The sequence below is a fragment of the Bacillus rossius genome, chromosome 3 (assembly GCF_032445375.1).
Source record: "Bacillus rossius redtenbacheri isolate Brsri chromosome 3, Brsri_v3, whole genome shotgun sequence".
Lineage (NCBI taxonomy): Eukaryota > Metazoa > Arthropoda > Insecta > Phasmatodea > Bacillidae > Bacillus > Bacillus rossius.
Window position 1 is genome coordinate 36,742,518 of NC_086332.1, and position 27,199 is coordinate 36,769,716.

Here is a 27,199-nt window from a genome sequence, read left to right on the forward strand (position 1 = left end):
AGCCATGAAGAGAGTGAAGAGTAGATGGGGAGGGGGGAGGGGGCAAAGGAATTGAAGTCTGTTAGTAGTTGCATACGTGACACGTGTCATCTCACTGCCAAAACATTAACTAACTGGTTAACTGGTGCCCAACATTACTGTCATTTTGATAAAAGTCAAAAATAGTTCCCGTGAATATTATCTTTAGATAAGTACGAGTGTGGGTTCGTCTAGGAGTACCAGTTTCACTTTCATGCCTTCAATTCACTTTTATTACTACTGTAGCTGCAAATCACTTGGTGTATTTTTTATGTTGTACTAACCAGCTTCAGTTTGCACCAATCCTATAATGCCATAATATTCACTATCCTGCCTCAGAATGAAGAATGAATGAATGAATGAATGAATGAATGACTGTACGCATGAATTAAAAGAGTTCAACATACAATCAACGAGATCATTAGAGACTGCTGAGACAGAAAATGGTGAGATGAAGTCATGACAGAAAGCATTAATTTGTTGGAGCAAAGAAGAAAACCACAAGAAAAACCATAACAGCTCAAGGCATCCACCATGTTTCCCACTTATGAAAAAACCAGGTTTCACCACACCTGCAACAGAATCCTAAAAGTAGTGTTCTAACCACTCCAACACCAAGGTTTTCATCTCTGATGGCAAACGATTTTGTTTGATAAGGATTTACGTCATATGGTTATGCACACAAGCTTCAAAGTTTTGAGTCTCTGCGAGGTGTTGGTATCGAAGCCATGGCCCTTGCCAGATTAGCAAGACGCATAAACGACATTGGCCCCCAAGATTAACGAGCACGACAGTGTGACTGTACCTTCAGCAGGGCAGAGGAGAACAAGTTGGACGGTCCCGCGATGAAGAGCATGTTGTGGTTGGGGTGGTACGCCAAGGCCACCACCCCCTGAGGGTAGTACTGGGAGAAGTTGAACACGTGGTTCTCCTGGAAGCCGTCCGTCGGGGAGACCAGGTACCCCCGCAGCTGGCCGAGGTAGTTTGTTACCAGCAGCTCGCACGACCTGCAGGAATTAATCGCACGACACACAAGAACTTCAGAGCCCAATGCTTTATGAATAAAAGTAATAGACTCTTCCAAATACTCTTGATCCTCACTATAATGAGCCCTTTCGCAACAACACATTTTAAAAAAAGGTTGTTGCAATAAGGTTCAGCAGAACTTATGAATATGCATAAAACTAACACAGTATGCCATAATTTCCATATTCATTACTTTTAATTTTAAATGTAATGTACTAAAAAGTGTTTAAAAGTATATTTTAGTCTATTCCATTTTAAAAACTTAAAATTATAATTTATTATTTTTAGGTAAATGCAAATAAACACAATTTAATCCAATACTCAGAAATAGGTAAGCAATATGCAGAGTTTTGCACATGGAAAAATATATTGGTAGTTACCATTTGTGTGTTTTAATCCTGGAGTTAAGGAATATGATGGAGGCAATAGCTTGGCCGTGATCAGTATTCTGAGCATCTTGCTGGAATTTTGGCTGCAATAAAAAAAAACTTTCAACATTAAGTGTCAAAATTTAGTGCCTGAATTAAAGTGTGCAACCACAATAGTATTAATGCAATTTCAATGTAAGCATTACAGAAGTATGCACTACACCTATGTATTCGTTACTGCACAACATGTAAAAATAGCAGAGGCACCACTCAATATGCAATGGAAATAAGGCAATAGTGAAAATAATGCTCACCACTTAAGTGCCTCATTCCTAAAGGCTCTCTCAACCTTACAGCCACCTTAATTACAAGTTTCAAACATGCAAAATAGCTACAGCAACATGAAAGTGACTAAACTGTAGGGGTATGTAAATATTCATAAATACAAATACAGCACTATTAAAAGAAAAAACCAATATTATTCATATTCAAAAAAATTAATTCTGTATTTGGATAATCATTTTTTAATTATTCACATGATTTTGAAAAGTTAATTGTTAACCAGTTTACTTCATACATGCATTAAAGCATCTCTATTTATTATAATGATCTGCCTAATCTAATGCAGAATATCCCTTCTTTAATTAGGATAACAATTAATAACTTTACAGTATAAAAAGTTATTTAGTTCAATAAGTACCATGTCAATTTACAGATATGTATTGATTTGTGTGAAGGTAAGCAAGAATAAATTTCTACAAGAACCAAACTACATCTTCAATTTTAGATGTAGTATCCCACAAATATGTATTTTGAAACTATTCAAAGCCTTGAAACTACTGTCCGCACACCCTTACGAGACTCACGGGGTATATATTGAAGAGGTTGCTGCCTAGGAGGTCGTAGAAGGAGACAGAGCCGTTACTATGGGAGACGGCCAGCATGCTGCAGTCCGGGCTCCACGCCAGCTTCCTCCAGTGCGGGACTGGGTCTCTGGGGACTGCCACCAAACAGGGGCCCATTAGAACCCCACCACAAAACAAGCGAGCCCCAACGCCAACGTCATCGCGTCCCAAAATGCTACAAGAGTTCCAAGCGAAAAACACCAAAACATGAAAAACATTTGACATTAACAAAACAGAATGCAACATCTTGTGTTATTATTCACACTTCAATCCAGCAACGACCGAAGGAACAATTATTTACAACATTACGAAACTCAAGTGACTGGCTCAAATGTCAATAGCTATTAAGTACTATTAGTTTAAATTTTCTTCAGCCCTCAGCTTCCTAGCGGGAACTCTGCTTACCAGATAAACTTCATAATTTTAACAAAAAACTCAATGTATAGATTAGTGCACTATTTCCTGGACAAATCACAGCTACCAAAGATGTAAACTACATTTATTTTAATTAATAGCACTGAATTGTTCCACCACAGAGTAGAGAAATAGTTGCTATCATTTACAATGCACCTTTATGCCAAGGATTTTTCTTCCCTTCCCTATGCATTTCATTGACAGCAGAAAGTAAAATTTTACTGTTGGTTCCACTGTGGGTTGGTTGGTTGCAATGCAGGACAAGAATGAGAGGCAAAAGTGAAACTCACCCCTAACTATCAACCCAGGTTTCTAGGGCTCACAAAACAAACAAATAACAGCACATAAGGAGCTCTCAATAAATTCTGACTTATTAGTTTACCATATAAAATATAAAGTTCTATCCATACATAATAATACTAAGTGTTATTGGGTTGTATTATAATCTGAATATTACACCCAAATATTTTATTATTGTAAATCACTAAAAAATGACACACAGACAACCTGTGCTTAAATGGCAGTTTTTCACAATTCTGGTTTAGACATTTAGCGTAGACTGCGAACAATGATTGAGTCAATGTAACATAATTTGATGGAACACGTGACTCGTGACACAATACACTATCTTTAAACAGTGACTTGGACATAAATAATACCTGTAGCTCTGCCCACAACCGAGCAGTACTCATCTCGGGAAGTGCGTATCTCGAGAGAACTTTCCTGCAAGATGGCCACCACTTTGCCACCCTCCCCCACCGCAAACTGCCACGGCAAGTGGTGAAGTAAGAGTCTGAAAAATGTGTTCGTTCATCAAACAACTCACAAATTATACCTAGGGACAAGATTATGTAGTGAATTGTGATAAAACCGAAAAGCATGTCAAAAATACCGCATAACACCGAAATGCAAGTTACATCATGGAATTTAGTAGCATTTAACCAAAACTTAATTCAAATTAATAAAAAAAAGGAATTTTTTTTAATGTTTGAAATTCAAGGAATGCCGTTATTTCAGAACAAAAAATTGTACCAAAGTGCATGGTTCAAAAAAAATAATTTAATTTTTTTTATTGTACATATCTTACTGAATCAGTTTTAAAACATAAATAGTTAATTATTTATTTTTATTGTTCTGAATGTATCTGTTTTAGACATATTTATTAAAAATTATTTTACCAGACAAATGCAACATATAAATTTGACCCCTATTTTGGTGGAGTAAGTATTACAAAAGAGCTTTCATAAAAACTAAAAACAATAACACCGAAATCCTCTGTTTTAAAAACGAAATTGGAATAAAAATAAAACCTTTAATATCTTGTCTCTAATTATACCACAATCAACACTGTAAGAAAGAAATCGGTTACAAAAGCCAACACCGAGCCTCAAGACGGGTTAGCTACCAAGTCCGGGTGGACCTACCGCAGCATCAGGTTCAAGTCCGAGGAGAGCTTGCCCTGGACAGATGTATCTGATGGGACTTGGTGAAGGAGGAAGGCTCAAGCCCGTGACGGGCTGTCACGCCGCTGGATGGTGGTGACAACTTTACTACTTCTCGAGGAAGGATGCACACAAAAAAAAAATCTAATATGGAGTGTGCAATTTCATGGAACTCCTTAAGTTCAAAAATGTTTTTAAATAGTTTTGTTTTCTAAGGAGATTCGAAGTTATGGCCACTATTTAAAGGCAAAGTTGGCATTAGTTTCTTTGGCCATTATTTTACTTGTTTATGTTGGCACTGGTTTGTCAATTTTACATTTATAATTCTATGTTATTTTAGGTTTATTGCTTAATTTAACATTTTTTTTGTGGTTTATATTTGTTTAAAGTTGCCTGGTGTTTTATTTAAATTTGTTTTATTTAATGATGTCATTACTGTCCAGTGTCCGACAAACCTCTTGAAGACCATTGAAAACTGACGCTCGTGTTTCAAAACCATTGTGACAACACTAAAAGTAGACTTCCAACTAACACCAGACTGCATTATTCTCGTCAGAGCTAAAGTGTGTATAGTGGAAGTAAGCGCCAATTAGATCTCAGGTGGGTAGGTAAATCGTGAATGATGTGACTATTTGGTTACGTTACATATAGTCTCTAGGTCTATCCCCAAGAAATATTGCTGTAATTAGAAATTATTCCCTTTAACATAATGCTTATAAAAATAATGCATGCTTAAAATGATGACTTCTATTTTTTTTTTTTTTTTTTTTTTTTCAAAAATATTTTACAACTATTATTTGTAACTTGATGTGTATTTAGAATATTTACAAGTTAGTACCGAGATTCTGTAGTGTTTTGCCCTTCAGGAATGACTCACGCAAAATTCTGCACACACATGAGTTGGTACAGATTACTTATTTATCTCCCCCTCCCCTCTACACTCCAAATCATTTTCCATTTCTGTCCTTAAAACATACTTCAAAACAGTGGCATTAGCCTGATAGCAGTGAGCAGCACAGATATTCCAATGCCAGAGAGCTCCATGATATTAACATTGGCAACCATGCAAAAAATTACCAGTGGCATGAAGTGGCACTATATACATTTTTTTTCTTACAAGTTACATAATGTATTTCATCATCTGGCAACCAAAATTTTTCACTTCTGTTATGAAATTTGAAGCACTGGAGGTTTATTTTTACTATTAATTTGTATGATGATAAAAAAAAATTATTTTTACCATTACAATGTTGGTATGGTAAATAATAAACAATTCAAATATTATTATACTGCACATATCTTCTGCCTTCTATTGGACTGGTGTGACGACAACGGCAAATTTGTCGCTAAAAAATCATTATATTGTCCTATACCTATTGGTCTGATGTCTTTGCTTCTAATTATTACTTTAAAAAAGTATAAATTTTATAAAATTTTTAACAAGCTTTTCACCACAATTTCACTTGCATGAACATCAGGATAATGTAATGCCAATTTTATTGAACAAAAAATTTCTTGCATTTAAAATAAAATTTAAAAAAAGAAAAACCTACATTTTTTTCAGTATTTGTATGTATGTTTCAATTTATTCAAACATAGCAAAACTTTAAAGAGTTTATATTAGCAAGTTATGCAACTTTTTATTATCATCAATTCTCTCTTGTATTCATTAAAATGAAAGTAAGGAGGAAACACCATCACCACAAAGTCATGGATTTGGAGTAAAATGAGAGGTCTATAATCAAGCTTGGTAATCACCTGCATATGTCTACAAAAAAATAATCTGGAATTTGTCAATAAAACTTGTTTTTATCAAGCCCTGGTTTACTTGTAACCAAGTCCAGGTCTTTCTCAGATTTACTTTAAAACAATAGTTTTTTTTTTTTAATTTTAATGAAGCAACTAAATAAAAAAAATGACAGTTTTGTTAGACATAAATTCCTTATTTGTGCCTAATTGATCTTTTCCTATAATATGTATCAGAGACTAATAAACTGATAAACAAAGCCTGCTTTTTACAACTATGCATACTATACAACTGAAGTGAAAATAACTGTTATTAAATAAAACCACCAATATCTTTTGACTATAGTTTGGCTGACGCCTTAGGCGCCAAATTGCCCCGTCCTCAAGGTACTATGACTACCTCACCACGGCATTTACTACAATGTCACACGAATCAGACGTGAGAAATGTGATGTGAAACCAGTAAATATCCAACTATAATAATCTAGACGTTAACTTTTATTATAGTAAAGATTAGCTAGACACTAAAAATTACATTATATATAGGTACATTAAAATAATATTTGTCCTACTTTAATTTCAAAAAATCTTAAACAGTAAAAATTGTTTGAGATTACTTATGTCAAATGTTCTATTGTCACTATCATTTGGCTATCACCAATCTTTTCAGTAATCAGCCTGTGCTGTCCAAGGTACAAAATAATATTTCAGAAAAATTAAAAAATTAACTACCTTAGGATTTCAGTTGAAACAGAATTTCTCCAGCTGAGAAACTGCAGTAATCTTTGTGGAGAATACGGTGATGTGGCATTATAAATGGCATCAGTAGGTTTTGAAAATTTCTGTAAAAAAAAAAATCACCAGCACATGAAACATAATTAATAACTATCTACCGTAAAATAGTCTTGACCCGAACACTTAGTTATGGTTTTTGGGTTGTAGGTACGTTATAGGTTAAGATATTCAAGTATACCCTTTACCATAAAATATAGAGTGTTTAATTTATTACATCCCACCCTTATTTAAACCTCTTTAAGTGTTACGTAACAAAAGAGCACAGGTCAACCATCTAAACCGGTGCTGACCAGGACACTGACCTAAATAACACTACAAACAAGAAACTAACCCTCTACATCAGCACCGGACACGCTAATATGTAAAGCAAACTGTTAATTTAATTTGTTATGGGTTTCAGACTGATTTATGATATGAGGAAGTAAGGGAGCACAGAGTAATAAAAACCAGTTAGTACCATACATGAAAATAAAATTATAATGGATGTAAAAAAATGAAAACAGATTACATTATAATGTTAGGAAACAACTAAAACTGCAGTTTTAATTGACAATATAGCCATCAAATGAGTATTTAAATTTGAAGGACACCAAGCATTCGTTCTTGTAGTTAAAATCTGGCATTTCGAGATTGTGCTCAACTTGGTCGTAATCAATGACACTTTTGTCCTCCGGCTCCGCCCACTTAAAAACGAAGATATTTACATCCATGTTTTGGGCAAATTGCATGAAGAGTCAATCAGGAACAATTTCTTCCCCCAGCCCCACAAAGCCTTTTAAACCTCTTTTGCCGGTGAATTTCACCAACAACCAGTCCCAAACACTTGGATACTGGAAGACAAGTTCACCATCGGGAGGTCCTTCAATGTCCAATAAATGGAACTCATCAGAAGGGTCTTTCAGCATGAAGTGTCCCTCCTCAATAGATGAAGACAGAAGCTTTTGAATCTTCTTCCCCTCTTTGTTTGGCTTTGTAGGCTTCGATCTTACACCGCTGGTCGAAGGTTTCAGATCGGCAAACTTAATGTATTGTGCCGAAATGCTGAGACTTTGAGCAACATTTGACTTTATCCTTCCTCTTGGGTTTGTTGTCACCAGTGTTATGGCGGATATTAGAAAAAAAGTCAATTACTACCTCTCCTACTAATTTCCTTGGCTTGTTAGGAGGTGAATCCTCAACTTGGGTTTCTGGTTTCTTTACCAGTTTCCTCTAAACGTGTTCTATCAAGTGGACTAATTCTATAGGCACGAAACCCAACTTCTAAGTTTTTTTGCTGATTAGGCAATATCGCCTCGCAGAGCTTTTTAAGGAGAGGTGGTAACAACTGTTTGAGAAAGTTGCTCAGCCTGCGGTCTGATTGCAGTTTCCATTCTAGAAGAATCTGACTCAAAGCTCCCTTCAACAGCGTAAAAAAAGCTAGATAAAAAGCTATGCCGAGGGGTTGCAATGAGTATGCTGTGTTTGGGGGAAGACAAACAAACTTGCATAGTTTCAGTACGTCTTCAGAGAAGTGCGTTGAAAGGTTGTCACGAATGAAAACTTTGTCGTCTTCACAAGACTTTGCCCAAGGCAAAACAATGGTTTTCAACCAGTCCAAAAATGTATCCTCGTCAATCCATTTGGATTTTGACCGGTTGTAACGAGCCCCAAGCAGGCCTCCTGATACCTTAGTGTCAGTTAGATTCTTTCTGCCTTATAACAGACGTAAGGTGGTAATAACTCCCTACTTGCCATTCCCGCGAACATGAGAGAGAAACAGCTTTCGAACTGTTCAAAATCCGCTCTCAGTATTTTGTACCGCGTTTAAAAATACATTTTGATGATCCAGGGTCATTACTCAGGTTGGTTTCATCGTAGTTTAGCATGTTGGCTGGGGGCGTATTGCCAATAGTCAATTTAAGGTTTTCTAAGTATTTTGAAACATCATGGCACCTGACAGCCTTCTTTCTCCAAATACATTTTCACAACAAGGCGTATGTCAAGTCGAGTGAAAGGAAACCCCCACTCTGCTACCATGGCTGCATGAGAAGCAAAAAACCGTTCTTCAGCTTCTGAAAATATTAGCTGTTTGCCGTGAGAACCTTTGTATTTTCCAGAAAAATTATCTTTGGTAAAGAATATTTCTTTGCAGCAACTCTTAAGTGATAATTTTTTTTGTTTTTGATTTCTTGAACAACTTTTTGCAAATGTCCATATTGTTCACTCTTTTTCATTCATTTATAAAACATATTTGATAAATAGATAATAAATGTTTAATATGTAATTACTGTAGCTGACCTAAATAAACCAACCCTTCACACATTTTAAAAATATTTTTAATGCAGCTTAACCAACATACGTTCCCAAGAGTTGTTATTATTATATCTAACCTAACTTAATGAACCAATAACAGAGTAAATTATCTGATGTAAAATAACTTAAATAACCCAATGCCATTATACAGAATTATTAGAAAAAATAAAAGCAAAATAATAATTTTAAAAACTGTAAACGTGTTCTAAAGTGATAAATTATCCATAAAACAAATTTGAACATGATGTTTTTGAGCTCTGCAGATGTTCCAGCATTTACCTCATAAAGAGAATTTTGAAATTCCTTCAAGATTCTCAGAAACTCGCTAATGGCCTGGGCCATAAAGTTGACAGTAATTGTGGGGTAAGAGCCTCTACAGCTAAAAAAAAATGATTGTGCCTCCACAAAATGATTATAAGTAAAAGAAGGAACAACTAAATATCCATTTTTATTTTAGTGGTACCCATACAGTAAACTGTAAAATTTTCTTATCCATATCCAAGTTTAAACCTTGATCCTATGGTATGATCCTATACCTATACAATGATCCTGGGTAGGTACATGATTCTGTTTTAATTTAGTTCATAGATCCTTGTCAAAACAAAAACTTTTGATATAATAATAAATTATGATTGTTAGTTTAATACAAAAGAAAAGATTTCTATAACTTACAATTTGTTTGTATTTTAATATTATAGTTTTTGTTTGACCAGCAAGACTCATGTACCCATCATATCACCAGGATTCAAGTGTTTAACTTGGATACGTGATATTGAACAATTGCCCAGTAAACTATTACTTCAGATTTTTATATGCTTTTGTTGGATGCGTTCCTGTCATACATAATTAATTTACAAAATGATCAGTATAAATGTCAGTCCCTAAAAATTCAAATATGTATTTTTTTCGGATAATTGCCGAATTCAAAATTGTGAGCACCTACACCATAATATTCCTAGTATAGTATTAATACAGTTATAATAGTGAAACGCAGTGTGTACTATTAACCAAAACTTTAATGTAACCCGCAATATTTGTTTACTGTACTTCATGATTAATACAAAATATGTATAAAAACTTAAACTCACTACAAACTCAGGATCTTGTTTCCACTCGGAATAAACTAACAATTCATACAAAATACAGTCATCGGAGACATCACTAGTTTCATTTAACATCGCCATAACCTTTACAATTACCGCAATTTCATTATAATTTTTATTAGTTGGTACCAAATATTGTAATCATATTCAACGTTGGTCATATTACAATATTTTTTGTTAGTACTATATTGACAACATGGCAACATCTGTATCTATACAGCCATGAGTAAAGCCAGTGATCATTCAGTGGTTACTCTTTGGTTAACATTAGGCTACCCAATTTTTGACGTCACACAAGGCTCCTCTAATTCACATAGTCCGTTATTACACCTCGACACCTCCTCTCTGGAGGGGAGTGCAACGCGACGAATACCAACCGCCGCTGGTGAGTCGATTGTCACCTGTGTGACAATCGACTGTGTGATGATTATCGCCAGTGGATCATCAGCGCTCGGAGGAGGCACATGCAGTTCAGAGGACGCAACCCGAATCATATCAGTGTGTGCGCATTGCAGATTCCTTCATCACCATCTGAGAGCCTCCACCACTCCTGCCAGCTGCTGCAGCCACATGGCAATGTCACGCCCTAAAACGAGTCTCTGCTCGCCCTGCGAAATGGCCCACAGGCACAAAATCAAGGTCAGTTGGCGCCCCTAAAAAAAACATTTCGAATGGTAGAGACGGTAGGACAACAATTGGCGCCCAACTCGTGTGGCCTTCATTCTTCAAATTTTCGAACTTTCAAATTTTCAAATATTTGTTAAAATCCTAAGTCCGAAGCAGGGCGACACAGTAAGGATAGACGCTTGACGCGCTGGGACAGGAATCTGGCGTGCCAAGGCACGAAAAGGCAGGCAAGGATGATAGTTGTCATGCCGGGATCAAGTTGCTGCCGGCTCGCCGAGCTTCGGCCGCAAAACACCCGATCGAAGATAAGATTAACGCTGTCGACACATCGGGATCAACAGTATCGTGTTACAACATCGTACCGCAGGAGCATTGTTTTTCTTCCACCCACCCCAATCCCCCTCCCCCCTTTACAGGGTGAAACCGAACTTTGCTGATGCTGCTGGCTCTGGTGGGATATCGCGCGACCACACGATGTCGCATCTTCCCAGGGGCGAGAAGCGAGTGGACATAAGACATGTGGTCGGGAGATATGGGAGTTGGCCCTCTCTGCCATCTGTGCAACCAAGTGGCCGCTCGAACTGAACAGCCACGGATATTGCCGGGCACAGCATGCACATTGCCATCGACATCGAGGAGGTGTGCGGTACAGTTGCCGAATTCAGTGCCAGTAGGACAGTAATGGACAGTTATGCCTGCGTGCCGGACATGTCACTAATAGACATAAAAACCAAACATCAGTTAGCCAGTGGAGAAGGATACGGAACACCAGTATGCGGGGTAGTGCGATGTTGACGAGAGTTAGGTGAGACAGCTGTTTGCCACGAGTGTGTACTAAGAAAACACTGTGTGTACATGACCGCAAGCGAGTTCCTGTGCTTCCGCGATGGATTGTATCTGTGTACCATATGTGATGAACGAACGATGAACGCCGCAGTCGAGCAACCAGTAGTCATTCTCCGCACTAGGGGCGGCGGATTAATTTTACTGGAGTTTGAGGGTCAAGCTCATGACAATCCATGAGTATTCATCGGCGTCTTTCACGACAAACTCACTCGGCATTCAGTACCAGTGGGCGGATGGGTAGAGCACGTCAGTGAGCGACTGTGCGGCGAAGCCCAGACCTGGTGGGCACAGTCAGGTGATTATAATGTAATATGGGATAAATTCGTAACACGATTAGAGGTGTGCTTTGATGAACACTGCATATGCGCGCACTGTCAACAAACATTATTTTTCTGCACTCAGGCACCTTGAGAAGGGGTGGAGGCATTCATTCACGACAAGGTGCAGCTACACCGATGCCTGGCAATTGGAGGACTAGTGAGCGACGTACTACACATCGTTATCGAACAGCTGATACCCGAGTTGTAGCTTTTTTGCGTGGCACTGCCTATAATGACATAGAGACATTCCTGGCAGTGGCTTGTGATGTAGAGCAGTACCTGCTGGCAGCAAAACCAGAGCATGAACTTCCCCGAACAAGACCAGCATCTACGCCACTAGCTGTCGTACCACCAGAGGACGCCTTGGCGGTGATAGCATATGTCAGACCCCCGTCATCCCGATAATCGACGACGTTGGCATTAGCACCAGGTCGTAGTGCTGCGCCTGGCCGATCCTGGCGACAACAACAAGAGGAGGATCACGGTGGCAGAAAAATTGCCCAGGAGTAGCGACCACCCCGTTGCAGCTACTGCCTGACTGAGACATATCACTGGCATGCCGAGTGCCTGACCAGGGCGGCCCTGTATGAGTTGTGCCACCGGAAAACGGCCGATAGGGTGTGGTGATGAAGCTGGCCACCCCACCTGACCCAGCCCGTGACCAACTGCCCAGCCCACCTGATATCGGCGGGGCCAGCCCGCATGGCAACGACAGGTCTCGCCCCGAGTCTTTGGCGGGCCCAGTCGCTTGGACCACGTCATTAGCGACCCCGCCAGCACCTTCGGGCGCACATGAACAGCTGTCCTGCCCACCTGACACTGGGGGAACCAGCTTGCACGGCCACAATGGGCCTCGCCCCGAGTCACCGGTGAGCTCCCCAGTTCCTGCTGCAGCCCTGGTGACCCTGGTCGCAGCTGCCTGACCATGGGAGGCACCGCCCCGACTCGGGTGCTTGGGTCCCAATGCATGCAAGCTTCTCCAGATTCCTGTCTGGGGAAATGGGCAGTTCCTGGAGGCATTGGTGGACACCACCACGAGCTGCACCAACATCTCGGCCCACCTTGTCCCCAAGGTGGTGATGACATCAGGTGTGGAGACCGTGCTACTAACCACCAAGGGAGCTAGCGCACTCGCGACCGGGCATGCCCAGGTAACGCTCAACATCAGGGACCATGTAAGTCAGACATATGCTCTAGTAATGCACGACCTGCAAGAGGAGTTAATCATGGGCGCTCCCTGGCTGGCTCAGTTGGATGCAACCATCGAATTCCAGGCCAGCTGCATGTACCTGGGTACCTGTGGATGCTGTACAGTAGACAGAATCATTCGGCCACCCCCTTTCCCCCCCAGTAATATCACAAGTTTGGACTAGCTCTGTCATGGCATTCCAGTAGAACATTTGTCGTGTATAAATGGATGTTAAGTAATCATCCACAGGTATTTGCAGTGGCAGACCGGCTTTGGAGGACAACCACTACAGAGCACAACATCCCCCTTGTGCCTCACACATCCCCTTTGAAGAAGTAATCGGGTTCGGGCCCCGAGAGCAAGAGACCATACAAGTGCAGATCAAGGAAATGCTGGAGAGTGGATTAATCGAGCCGAGTACCTCCCCCTGCAACAGTCACATCGTCATGGCTAATAAAAAGTATGGGAATCTGAGGTTCTGTGTCAATTTCAAGCTCATAAATAGTCTCACCATTTTAGCACCTCCACCTCTTATTAATATAACTGATGCCCTAGCTGGGCTTGGAGATGCTTCCATTTTCACTACTCTGGACCTCAAGTCGGGGTACTGGTAGGTGCTGGTATGCCCCTCTGACCACCCCAAGACTGCCTTTACAGCCCCTGATGGCCGGCACTTTCAGTTTTGCGCGATGTCATTCAGACTGATTGATGCCCCCACGACCTTCCAGACCATGATGGTTCACATCCTGGATGGGTACATTGGCAAGTTTGCCATGGCTTACATGGATGATGTGATCATCTAGTCACATTCATGGGAGGACCATGTACAACATCTCGCCCTCGTCCTTTAATGGCTCGCCAGGCATTGGCTTATCTGAGCCCAACAGAAGTGCCACATTCGGGTGGCAGAAATTGAGTTTCTGGGGCATGTAGTCGACACCGAGGGTTGCTGCCCGCTTCCGAACCAGCTGGCCCTCATCGAGTACAAACAGGCATCCATTACATGGAAGCAGTTGCAGAAGCTTATGGGACTGCTTAACTGGCTGTGGTCATTCATCCTGAACTTCGGAATGATCACTACACCCATGATCATCCTTCTGTCCCCCAAGTCAAAGTTCCGGTGGACGGAGTCCGCGGAGCAGGTGCTCGGCCGGGTAAAACAGCAGTTCCGGGAGTGCTACACCCTGTCGCACCTAGACTCGAACAAACCCATCTTCGTTCAGATATATGCCAGTCAGGAGGGCATGGGTGCAATTCTTTACAAGGTGGAATGCGATGGCAAGAGGCGAGTGGCAGAGTATGCCAGCACCAAGTTCGGCCTCGCAGAGCGGCACTACAATGTAAATGAGCACGAGTGCCTCGCTGTGGTGTGGGCCTTCAAGCGCTACCGGCACCACCCTGCGAACAGATAGCCAGTGCCTGCGGTGGCTGGACTCTGCCCAGGGACGAAAGTCTAAATTCACCAGGTGGGCACTCATACTGTAAAGTTTTGCTTTCAGCATGGAGCATGTCCCTGGGCGGGAGAACCAGCTGGTGGACGAATTGTCTCGTCACTCCGACCCGGCCATCACTTTCCAGAACACCCAGGGATGGGAGGAGCTCCTGTCCCTGGCTCGTCAATCGACCAGGTATACCATTATGCAACCTCCTGCATCTCTCTATGTCACCCAGCAGGCGGGCACCGTGGCCTTGGTAGAGACCCTGCTCAATTTGGCTGCTGTGGTAGCGCAGGTGCAATTAGCCCAGCGAGATGATCCCGACATGCAAAGGGACCTTGCTGCATGCAACGAACGCGCATTGCCGCACCAACACAGCTTGGATGGAGTGCTCCAGATCAGGAAACCTGGTGACATGGAGATGTGGCAGATTTACGTTCTCCCCAGCACACGACCAACAGTGCTTCGGTACTTCCTCAATCATGAACATGCGGGTAACTCAGGGGAGGATCAGACCCAGAGGGGTATCCAGAAGCAGTTTTACTGGCCCGGCATGGTGCAGTACATCCGCGATTTGTACGTGATTGCCAGCTCTGTCAAAAATGCAAGACACGTCGACCAGATAGGGTCAAGCAGCAGTGCCCCAGGCGGCCGGAGGAGCCATTCCACACCATGGCCCTGGATCTCATGGGTCCCTACTCCCGCACATATCGTGGCCAGTGGGGACTCACCGTAATCACTGACATGTTCATGATGTGGTCAGAGGCCTTCGCTGTCTTTAACGTACAGCCAGGCACAGTGGAAGCCCTCTTCGGCAACTACGTCTTCTCTCGGTATGGGTACCTGACACTGCTAACGGATAAGGGGATGCAGTTCACTCGATGGCAGTGGAAAGCCTAATGCCACAGGGGGAATATGGAGCACCACACCACCCCAACCTATCATCCCCAGGCTAACCCAACAGAGCACCACAACCAGGACATAAAGATCCATATCACCTTTGTCTGGGGGATGATCACTGAAAGTGGAACCTCCATTTCCCCGAGCTTTTGTACTGCCTACGGCAGCAGACCAAAATGGTCATGGGCCATACCCCCACTGAGTTGCTCTATGGTCAGAACCTCACCCTGCCTGGGTTGCTCCGAGTCGCAGGGGCAGCAGGATCCATCACCTGGCCCCCTATCATTGACCTTATGGAGGAAGCACGGCAATGCCAGGCCAAATTCCTGCCCACGCATACTTCCCAGTCACCAAATCCCCTTGCACTGCTGGCATCCGGATGTATGCCCGATACCACCATCTATTATCAGGCAACAAGAGACTCTGTGCAAGCCTGAGCCCCAAGTGGGCAGCTCCCCAGGAGGCACTACAACGGCTGGGACCCACATCATACTTGATCAGACTCCCTAATGTTAGGCCGACGAAAATCCACCGGGACGACCTGCATCTTGTTTCAACCCCAGGAACCTGTGCTGCCTCAGAAGAGGGCAGTAGAAACGCCCATTGATCCACCACCACTCGCCTCACACCCCAAGCCGACCAGCATCCAGTCAGTGATGGTCCCATGCCTAATTCAGATAACTCACCCTCTAATACTCATCCCATGTCCCCATCCAACCATCAGACACCTATTACTCACCCCACATCTCGTCTGAGGGGTGCGATGCTGCACAAGCTCGAGAGCCTGATGGACCAGCTGGACCCCGCATATGTGTCAGTAAGACCATACGATGGGGATGACCACACTACGCCCAGTTCCAGGTTGGACCCCCTGATCACAAATCCCTGACGAGACAGACGTCAATTCCCGGTCCAGCTCGCCAGGGTGGCCAGGCTGGGAACAACCATTGTGGCCATTGGACCTGAGCCTGGACGGCTTGTCGTTTGTAATAATCGTAGAGGAACCGGAGCAACCCGAGGCTGAACCACCTCAGGAGGATGGACTCATGGACAAAACCGAACCTCAGCAGGCAAACCCGATCAGCACCCCGAGGGCAGGTCAACCTGAAGAGCTAAGATGCTCCACCCAAATTAATGTAGTCCCACACCACCTTGGAGACTACAAAAGGCGATGGCCACTTGGGAAGGCGAACTGAACACCAAACCCCAATGCACCCCACCTTAGCTTGATGGCCGTTCTCCCGCCATACATATCGGGGGAGAAACATACCCTGAGGAATTGCATGTGGTAGGGAGCTTCGAGGGTCATAACAGCCTTGTTGAAGGGGGGGGGGGGTTGATTTGACATCGCTCAAGGGCTCCCCTGATTCTCGTTGCCTGTTATGCCACCTCGACACCTTCTCTCTAGAGGGGAGTGCAACACAACGAATACCAGCTGCTGTTGGAGAGTCGATTGTCACCCGTGCGACAATAAATTTTACTTGTCTAACAGTAGGGTTAGAATCTGCGGCTGTCTAGTGGGCCTAAAGTGTTCATCGTTTACCGCGGGGATCTGGGTTTGATACCGTGGCTGGGGGGAGGGGGAATAAGGAGGAGAATAGGAGGTCACTTCTCGATTTTCACATATAAGAACCGTAGGCATTACCTGGACGATGCTATTAGTTGGTAGGTTTTCTCATAGACATTCCAGTTTCCTCGCACTTCCATTTTAGATGTCGCTCCATATAAATTTCACTTATTTTCGGCTCTGAAGGCCATAGACTCTCTTCAACACATTTCAAGCGCAATTATGGTGGCCCATTAATGCTTTTCGTGTTAATAGCATTCTCTCAATTAAAATTTCAAGGCCATTAATGTTAAAGAGATGCTTAAATATTAAGATCTTAAAGGTTTCTCTCATTTTATGCAAGTGTTAAATGGTGACTTTATTCAGGACCATGTATTGATAAAAAAAATTTGTTTCATTTGTTTTAGGATCTTCCTGTTCATGGGAGACGATTTAGAAATACATTCACAGATGCAGAACTTCAAGAACTGCAAAAGTATCTTACCGAGATAAATGAAAGACTGTTCGTAATGACAAAAATGCAGTGTAGGAAGTTTGTGTATGAATTCGCAGAGGCAAATGACATTACTCATCCCTTCAATCAATAAGGAAACGAAAATGGCAGTAGAAAATTGGCTGAACAAGTTCATGAAAGATTTCAACTTCACTATGAGAACTCCTGAAGCAACATCCATTGGGCGCATGATGGGATTCAACAAACCTGCAGTGGATAATTTCTTCACAGTGCACAGAAACGTTCAATTAAAGAATGTATTTTCACCACAAACAATATACAATGCAGCTGAGACAAAACTGTCAACTGTGCCGAACAAGCAGCCTAAAGTCATTTCTCCAAAGGGCATTAGAGTTGTGGCTAAAGTTGCTTCTGCAGAGCGAGGCAGAAACATCACTGTTGTTTGTGCTATGAGTGCTAAAGTGCTATAGGATTTAAAACCATTGCCAGTGGCCCACAGAACAACCACGACAAGGAAAAGAAGTATAGGATCAGCTTCAGTAATAACAAGCTCACCAATTAAGAACATGTTGTTACAAAGAGATAGAGAGAAGAAGCGGAAAGAAGAGAAGAAAAATGAAAGAAAAACTAAGAAAACTGAAAAACTAAGCTCTGATCATTCTGTAGCAAAACCATCAAGCCAAAATAGTGTTTCTTGCCCTGCATGTGAAGAAGTTTACGTGGAACCTCCAGATGATGTTAGGATTCAGTGTTCCACATGTTCTGAGTGGTGGCACGAAAACTGTTCCAATTATGAAGGAGGTGGTCGATTTGTGTGTGACTATTGTATCAAAGTCGTTCAAATATGTTACAATATATCTTCTTTACAACCTGCATGTTGTTTAGTGTACTATATCTATAAAACTATTGTTTACTTTGTCTATAAATATATATATTTTTGTTTCGTCATCTTACCCAATTAGGTTGGTCAATTTACCCCACTCCTGGGGCAAGATGACGAATGTGCTAACTAATTGGTTTTTTGTCAATAACTTCGGAACTACGCACATTAATAAAACCTGGTACCATTTTTAGGTAGAAAATAGTACGTACTTCGTATTGGTACCAAATTAGATATAATATATGCTTATTTATCTGTTAAAGGCCATTTCAAAGCTTAACATCGTCAACTTGCTCCAGTCTCCCCTAAAGGTGCGAATGTTTGCGTTTACGATGTCGAAGATCAAGATATAGGGCACATACGTCAGATGCCTGGTGGGATCCCCACGTAACTTAGAAAGTCACAACTTGGAACAATCATAACCTAGAATTCTTGAAAAACACATAACTTAGAACTGTCCTAAGTTAGAACGATCATAACTTAGAAATATGCTACTTAGAAACATGGTAATATAGAAAATCATGACTTAGAACTTTCACAACACACAAATTATAACTATCATAGCTTAGAACTGTCATAAATTAGATACATGTAACTTATTGACATAAAACGCCGAAATACACAACATAGCAACGTCAAAACTTAGACAATTATATCTTGTGTGTTTCTAAGTCATTACAGTACCCCATGCCTGGTCATCCGTTCACACGATACGCCGACCCATCATGCAGTGTTTTCGTCAGCGATACTCCTGTGTGGTACTTAAAATGTTAACGCTCTTTGCTTCAAGTATGTATTACCCACCATATCGTGGCAACATCCGTCCTTCTTCCCACTTTCGAGATATCTATGTGTGACCTCGCTGGGAGTTGACACGGGAAGAAAAGTTACCACTATAGTGGAAACTATGTTAATTATTGAAAAATTTACAAGTTAAAATATTTTAAAAATTGCCATTTACATCAGGAAATGGGCAATATTTAAATGACACTTATTATTATATTTACAAACTATGTTTTACTTTAATGGTTAGCGGTAATATTCCTTTATCTTTAAAGACACAACTTAACTCTGGATGGAATAAATATTTCTCTTGTATAATGCTTTCATGTATTATAAGCTAAAGATGCAAAGATCAACGTCAAATGCCTCTTAAACTACGTAGGCTGAATATGAATTTAGTTTTATAATCTCCCCACATGGCATGCTTACAGCCCAGTTTACAGATGTGATTCAAGTAATCTACAGTTTTTAAAGAACGATTTTATACAAAGTTGAACGAAAGTCTTATCGTCATTTGGACTCGAAATGATTTCAAACATGTCTACATTAGCTTTTTTTTGGGGTTTTGTGCCGCTATCACTACCAGCGGTCATTGTTAATGTTAAGGATATCTAAAGTGAAGATAAGAGCTAAGTTGAGGCTATTCTTTAGGGGTTTTCTCCAGTCGGTGGGGCTTCCCAGCCACACTGTAAAAATAAACTGAAATAAACAACACTCTTAAAATTCACAGAGTTCTATCCACCACTCAGTTCGTCATTATTTAGTTGGTACTGATAATAAGTTTTGATAAACAATAACAGTCGTGGCAGTATAAGCAGTTTACGACACACAATTAGATTTTATTTGACTTCAATCGACAGTTGTGGGTACACCAATCCTCGATTGCGAGCAGTTCGGACTCCTTGCTTTAGGTTCCGGAATAATTTTCTAACCGACCAGCTCAGCACATCTGTGACGTCAGTTGAACAAGATCCGCAGTCTGTGACAGACTTTCTGATTTTTGTTTCCATCGCGTCACGTGCATGAGGTCACTGAAATGAGCATCAGAATTTTTTTTGCGATAGATGGTCGATGTGGTGGTTCGTTTGATTTTTTTTTATGATTTTGTTTACAAAATGTATCTGTGAATTATTTGACATGTGTTTAGCATAGTGATATTTCCGAATTCCTCTCAAAAAGTCCATAAAAAATACAATAAACATTGATGGCAGTTTCTTGTTTTGTGCGTATGTACGTGTGTATTATATATAGAACTTAAACATCATTCATAATACGTATACATTATACATAATACTTATTTTTATTTGTCGCGTGGTAAAAATCGTGTGCTAACAATATTTTGATATTTTGCAGTCACGCCACCCCCATCACGATCTTGTGGTGTAGAAATAATGAAAGATTTTCAAGGCGCGGTTACTTTCACACGATTAAAGTCGCATTATGGAGAAATTTACAAATATATTTGTTATTGTATGTGAGGATTCAAATGAAAACTTTCATTAACAATTAAAACTATTAGTAGTATGTTTTGGCATGTCCGGGCACAGGCTCTCGCAGGAGGAGCCAGAGGAGCTGACCGCCATCTTGGATTGTAACGTCACGGCGGCCATCATGGAAAGGTGTGACCTTGACCTTTGACCTTGACCTTGAATTTGACCTTCAACATTTGCCAAAATTGACCAAAATTTGCCCAAAAGTCCTCAAAATTAACCAAAAATCGTCCAATTTTCAATTTGTTTTGGAAAAAAATCCCGCCAAAAATTCTCAAAAAATTCCAAAATTCAAAAAATAGGATTTTGAAAATCCTAAAAAGTCTTTTTGCCTTAGAAACCACGAAAATTCATAAAAGAGGCTAAAGCATCCATGTCTACAGCCTCCGATAAGCCTCTGACGTCATCTAGGATTATGACCGCCATATTTGATTACGACGTATCCGTTGCAATTATCGTTACGTCCACCATCTTGAAAATCTTTATTTATTAACCGATTTTAATGAAAAAAAATTAAAATTTATAAAAAAATTGAATTAATAAAATTTTAATAAAAAATATTTAAAAACATAAATTTACGACATGGAGCTAAGAGTCCCCGGTTTGAACCCGGTAAGGGCAAAAAATAATGGCGATCTGTCCTTCCCGCATGGTGGCTGCTGGCAGACTGACCTCCCACCACTTTTTTAATAGCATATATTATATCATCAGGTAGTATGATGTCATGTCTGCCATCATGTCTTCTTTTTCTGGAAGCCATCATCATGTTATCATTGGCTAGAGTGCGCTGATGACATGTTAGTTAAGTTCTTACCCGCTAGAGTGAAGTAATCATTTATTATTACTGTGACACCCGCCATCTTGAAATTTGGGCACCATCTTGGAAATCCATAATTTTTATGCTAGAAATGAGGGAAAAATTCTAAAATTCAATAAAAAATTAACTCATTAAAGTAATGATTGATTCAATCGATTTATGTCCATGGTTCGATACCTGGATGATGCAAAACATTTAATTTTATGTAAAAAAATTTCAAAAAATCATATTCAAAGCCATAAAAGTGACTTAAAATCATCTACTACCATAATTCTATAAACCATTAGGACCGTCATCTTAGATATATGTTTTTATTGACTTATTAGTTCGGGAAAAAATCCAAAATTCACAAAAAAAAATCACACCAATATTTTAAATATTGAATCTATACTTGGTTCGATCTCTGAACGAAGCTAAAAATAAATTTAATTTAAATACCAGAAAAGTGTAAGGTTCGAGAAATAAAACACCGCAGATTCTTTTACAACATAATATTTATTACATAATTTCTATTCTGGATCACTTGCGAAAGCCAGCAATCTTATAATCATTTAGCCCTGCATAGGCGCGAAAAACTAAATCTTAGATCCAATCGGTTTATACTAGACAGAGACCAACCAGAACCTTTACAAACATAGTCCTCCTCTTCTTGGCAGAGTTTCTGGATACCGTGTTTAACAGATTGCTTCACATCGTCATAACTGTAAATTGTAACCGTAGATATCTTGAGAGGACTTCTTCTCTAGGTCCTCGAACGGATACGATTTACCATATAAACATTCCAGCCACAAGTTATAATTTAAAGGTACGTACGTTTTACTTCATCAGTAAGCTGATTGATTATGTTCTACCTGATATCCTCAAGAAAAATAAAAATGTCTTTAACAAATGCTCCAAAAGGCTCCAAAAGGATCCAAAGGCTCCTAAAGGCTCCAAATGCTCCAAAAGGCTTCAGTAACTCCAAATGCTCCAAAAAGCTACAAATACTCCAACAACCTCAAAATGCTCCAAAAGACTACAAATGCTCCAAAAGGCTCCAAAAGGCTCCAAAGGCTCGAAATGCTCCAAAAAGCTACAAATATTCAATCGGCTCCGAATGCTCCAACAGCTCCACTTCATTTGGCTCCAACTGATTTAAATTACTTTTTTATCGAACTTGGCATGATTACTTGCATGTTTTTATTAGTATACATTGTGACTGGCAGTGGTGACGTTTTTTACACTTTTAAGTTATAAGTTTTATTTAGAAATCAGATTTCGAGAAATGGTAGATACCACATTGAAAAAATATTAATTTATCTTCAAGTTTATACACATACTTTTAATTTAAGCCATTATTGTATGTAGCCACCTTCCCGCAGTTCTTTGAGTATGATGGATATTTCTTTAATGTTCGAATAGTTTCCTGCACAGAGCGAACCATGTAGTAGTCTTAGCCTGTCAACCAATATGTTATGATCTTCCCATAAGGTATAATCAATCTCTTCTGCTACGTTCTTCTTCCTTGCATGTTTATAATAAACATAATTATCTCTGGTGTCTTTAGTTTTAACGCCAACCACAAGGTCACTTTCGTCATCGAGCCAGTGATAATCACAAGCTTGATCAGGATAATTAATTTTATTATGTCGTTTCCATCGTTTTGGTCTCAAGCCACCATCACAGTCTTCGCTCTTGCATGCTTTTGGTGCTTCAGCACAGTACTCAATCATGTCAGCCTTAGATGTGCCAGCACAGTCATCGATTATGACAGCTTCAGATGTGTCACCACAGTCTTCAATCATGTCAGCATCACAAACTTGATCAGGATAATTTATTTTATTACGTTTCTATCGTTTTGGTCTCAGACCGATATCACAGTCTTGGATCTTGCCTGCTTTAGGTGCTTCAGTACAGTAGTAGTATGTAAATGGGGCTACTGGGACAGGCTCCAGGCGGTGGTGCCGATGCCGGTGTCCGCCATCTTGGATTGTGACGTCACGGCGGCCATCTTGGATGGTTGTGACCTTGACTTTGACCTTGACCTTTACTTGTGACCCCCAAAAATTGTCAAAAATTGCCAAAATTGGACAAAAATTGCCCAAAATTCCTCAAAATTCGCCAAAATTTCCATTTCTCTGGAAAAAAATTCCGCCAAAAAATCTCAAAAATCTTGATAAATTAAAAATTTCTCTTTTCGAGGGAAAAATTTCCGTTTCGAGGGAAAATTTCCCGTTTTTAGTCCTTAAAAATCCCAGCGGCTAGAAATGTCCATATAGATGCTTAAGCATCCATGTCTACAGCCTCTGATAAGCCTCTGACGTGATCATGGAATATGTCATATTGAATAATGACGTCACCGTTGCAATTATCGTTACGGTCACCATCTTTAACTTTTTATTTATTATCCGATTATAATGAAATTTTTTTTAAATTTATAAAAAAAATTCAATTAATAAATTTTGATAAAAAATATTTAAAAAATAAACAGTTACGACACAGAGCTCGGAGTCCTCGGTTCGAACCCTGTGAGGGCAAAAAAAAATAAAAAATGGCGATCGATCCTTCCCTCACAGTGGATGCAGGTAGACTGACCCCCACCACTTATGTCAAAGTATATATAACGCCATCTAGTATGACGTCATGTCCGCCATCTTGTCTTCGTTTGCTGGAAGCGATCATCATTGTATCGTCGGCTAGAGTGTTCTGACGCCATAGTAGTTTAATTCTTACCCGCTAGAGTGCAGTAATAATTTATTATTACTAAGGTTCCCACCATCTTGAAAATTAGGCGCCATCTTGGAATCGTGTAATTATTTAGCTAGAAATGCGGGGAAAAGTTCCAAAATTCATTAAATAAATCACCCATTAATTTACATATTGATTCGATCGATTCCTGTCCTCGGTTCGATACCTGATCGATGCAATAATGTTTAATTGTATGGAAAAAAAATAATTTTAATAAATAATGATCAAAGTCCTAAAAGAAGCATAGTTTCCAAATCAACCATCATCCTGTAAGCCAGTACGACCGTCATCTCGGATATTTGTATTTATTATCCGATTTTAATAAAAAAATACTTAAAATTCCTTAAATAATTCACTCATTAAAGTAATGATTGATTAGATCAATTCCCATCCTTGGTTCGATCCCTGACCGATACCAAACAACTTTAATCTAAATATCAGAAAAGTGTCAGGTTCGAGAAATAAAACACCGCAAGTTCTTTTACAAACATAATATGTATTACATAATTTCTATTTTACTACACGAACACTTGTGAAAGCCGGCACTCTTATAATCATTTAGTTCCGCATCGGTGTGAAATGACTGATTCGTAGCTCCAATCGGTTTATACTAGACAGAGACCAACCAGAACCTTTACTGACATAATCCTCCTCTTCTTGACAGAGTTTCTGGATACCGTGTTTAACAGTTTGCTTCACATCGTCAGAATTGTAAATTACTGCTGCCGATGTCTTGAATGCACATTTCTTCACTTTGTCAACGAATGGATACGGCTTTCCATATATACAGTCCAACCACAAGTTATATTTCAAAGGTCCGTTTGTTGCTACATCATCAGTAAGCTGATTGATTATGTTCTGTCTGATATCATCAAGAAAATTACAAATGTCTTTCGACTCACCTAACGTATTTAGATAATAGTAGTCTTTCAATGTTCCACGAAATGCAGACTGCGCCAAGTAGAAGCCATTATCATTCACCTGTAGAGCACCGATCACAGTCTTAGGTTTAGTTCCATGTCCAGATGCCATAGCAATCGGTTGCTGCGCATCTGTTTTCTTGCTTGTACGCTTACGAGTCTTCAATCTAAAGCGAGGAGTTGAAATTTCTGAAGGTAGTTCAGCAGTAGGCGCACGGACTTCACCTTTACAGTTTTTCGCATGTCGACGCAAATTATCAATTCGAGTAAACCATTCATAACACTCATCGCAGCGAAACTTCATGCGAGAAGGATTCTTTGTACATTTACTCCTCTCATGTCTCCGTACATCATGAGCAAATGCAAACGTCATATCGCAGTAGCTGCAAGGATACCGCGGTGATGAAGACGAGCCTTTCAGACTCGATCCAGATACTGACGTTGCCGCCGTCGTACCATTTCCAGGCATACTCTTATGCACATCAATCATTCGCTGTTGTATAGACAGCTTTACTTTCTGCCGCGCAACAGGTCCTTTGCATGTCTCCAAGTGTTGCTGCAAATTAGCATTTCTTGTAAATTGCTTACGACATTTCTCACAGCCAAACATTTTTCGATAAAGGTTCTTGGAACATTCTCTCTTCTCGTGTCGTCGAGCATTGCTGTTGTTTGAGAAAATTTTGTCGCAGTAACGGCACCGATGTTCGTTAGTTGTTGTCAAATCAGCAACCATTTAAGCCTCCATCGAGGGCGAAACAGCGTTCGTCGAGGTTTCCTGTACAGCCAGCACTACCGGCATTAAAGTCTCCTCTGCTGGTGGTATCCTGACTATTAAAGTCTCCTCCAGTGTTGACGTCGTCGTTGCCAACGGGATCTGCTCCACCATCGTCGTCACTGACGTCATGGTTCCCGTAGACGATGCTACAACCTCCATCGAGTCCGTCGTTAAAGTCGGTAAAGATGCCATCGAGTTCGCTAGAACAGGTAATTACGCGACTTATGCACCAGAAGAAACAAACTAGGTGATCCGTACACCGTCGACGACAGTAACAAATTGAGCAACCCGCTGTCAAGGACTCGCTTATTTACATGCACCGGATGGAATAATACGCTAGTCAAATAAAGAACCATTTACTATAATACTAGAGTCAAAACAACATTTAAAAAAGAGGATCATACGATCGAAAAAATTCGATGAGATGTTATACGTTCGCGTCTCATGAATTCGATCTCTCCAATATATGCTAGGCTCCAAGAGCTACAATTTGTGCCAACAGCCTCCAATTGCTTCAAAAGGCTCCAAAGGCTCCAAAAGGCTCCAAAGGCTCCAAACGGCTCCAACTCGCAATGCACGCAAAGTACGTGCAATACACACAATTTACGCGCAATAAATGTAATGAACAAACAGTACACGTAGGAAACGAAATGAAGAAATAGTACACACAGTAAACGGAACGAACATGTAATATTCACGCAATTGACGCACGGTACATGCAAAGTACACGCAATGTACGCAATGTAGGTACGCAATATATGCAATGTACACACAATGACTACGCTTCGTTCGCGTAGGACAAGCATTTAATGAAAACGAAGAACGTTTGGACGGAAATTATATAAAACGAAAGCTCATTTAACGAAAAGGAGGCGCATTCTCTCGTTTATTCAACCTGGTAGGATGCGATCTTCAATGATAAGTTAGGATATAATGTCTCCAACAGTCTATGAATCCAACAGTTTTTATTTCCATTAGCCATTGGCTCCATCAGTCATTGGCTCCAACAGTCATTGGCTCCAACAGCTCCAATTATATTTGGCTAGAATGCTACGAGACTAAGAGACTATGAGCCTACAATTCTACGAGTGTACAAGACTCCTCCAACTACCTTCAAGTGTATAAAGCTCCAACTACTCCAGCAGCATTATGTTATAAGATTACATGACTACTTGTTTACGTAGCTACAAGTCAAGTATTTAAGGGGGCTCCCATACAACAAACGTGAAAACAGAATAGAATTTCACAAAAGATGTATTTCTGTTGCCGCTATAACAAGAAATACTAAAACAGAATAAAATAAATATTTAAGTGGGGTCCCATACAACTGACATTATTTTTTTTGCCGTTTTTATAGAT

The 27,199-nt window shown here is 40.4% G+C and overlaps 1 protein-coding gene across 1 annotated transcript in view; it reads right to left on the reverse strand.

Annotated features, from left to right (window-relative positions):
- LOC134530526 (NBAS subunit of NRZ tethering complex-like) overlaps positions 1-10,306 on the reverse strand; it is a 91,223-nt gene extending 80,917 nt beyond the window's left edge. Inside the window, exons 1-6 of the mRNA XM_063365422.1 lie at positions 10,095-10,306; positions 6,652-6,761; positions 3,391-3,524; positions 2,279-2,412; positions 1,425-1,516; positions 824-1,025 (exon numbers count right to left, since the gene is read on the reverse strand). Of these exons, the coding sequence (XP_063221492.1) occupies positions 824-1,025; positions 1,425-1,516; positions 2,279-2,412; positions 3,391-3,524; positions 6,652-6,761; positions 10,095-10,190 (768 nt within the window). The 5' untranslated portion in view covers positions 10,191-10,306. The remainder of the gene's footprint in view (positions 1-823; positions 1,026-1,424; positions 1,517-2,278; positions 2,413-3,390; positions 3,525-6,651; positions 6,762-10,094) is intronic.
- Positions 10,307-27,199: the final 16,893 nt, after the last annotated feature.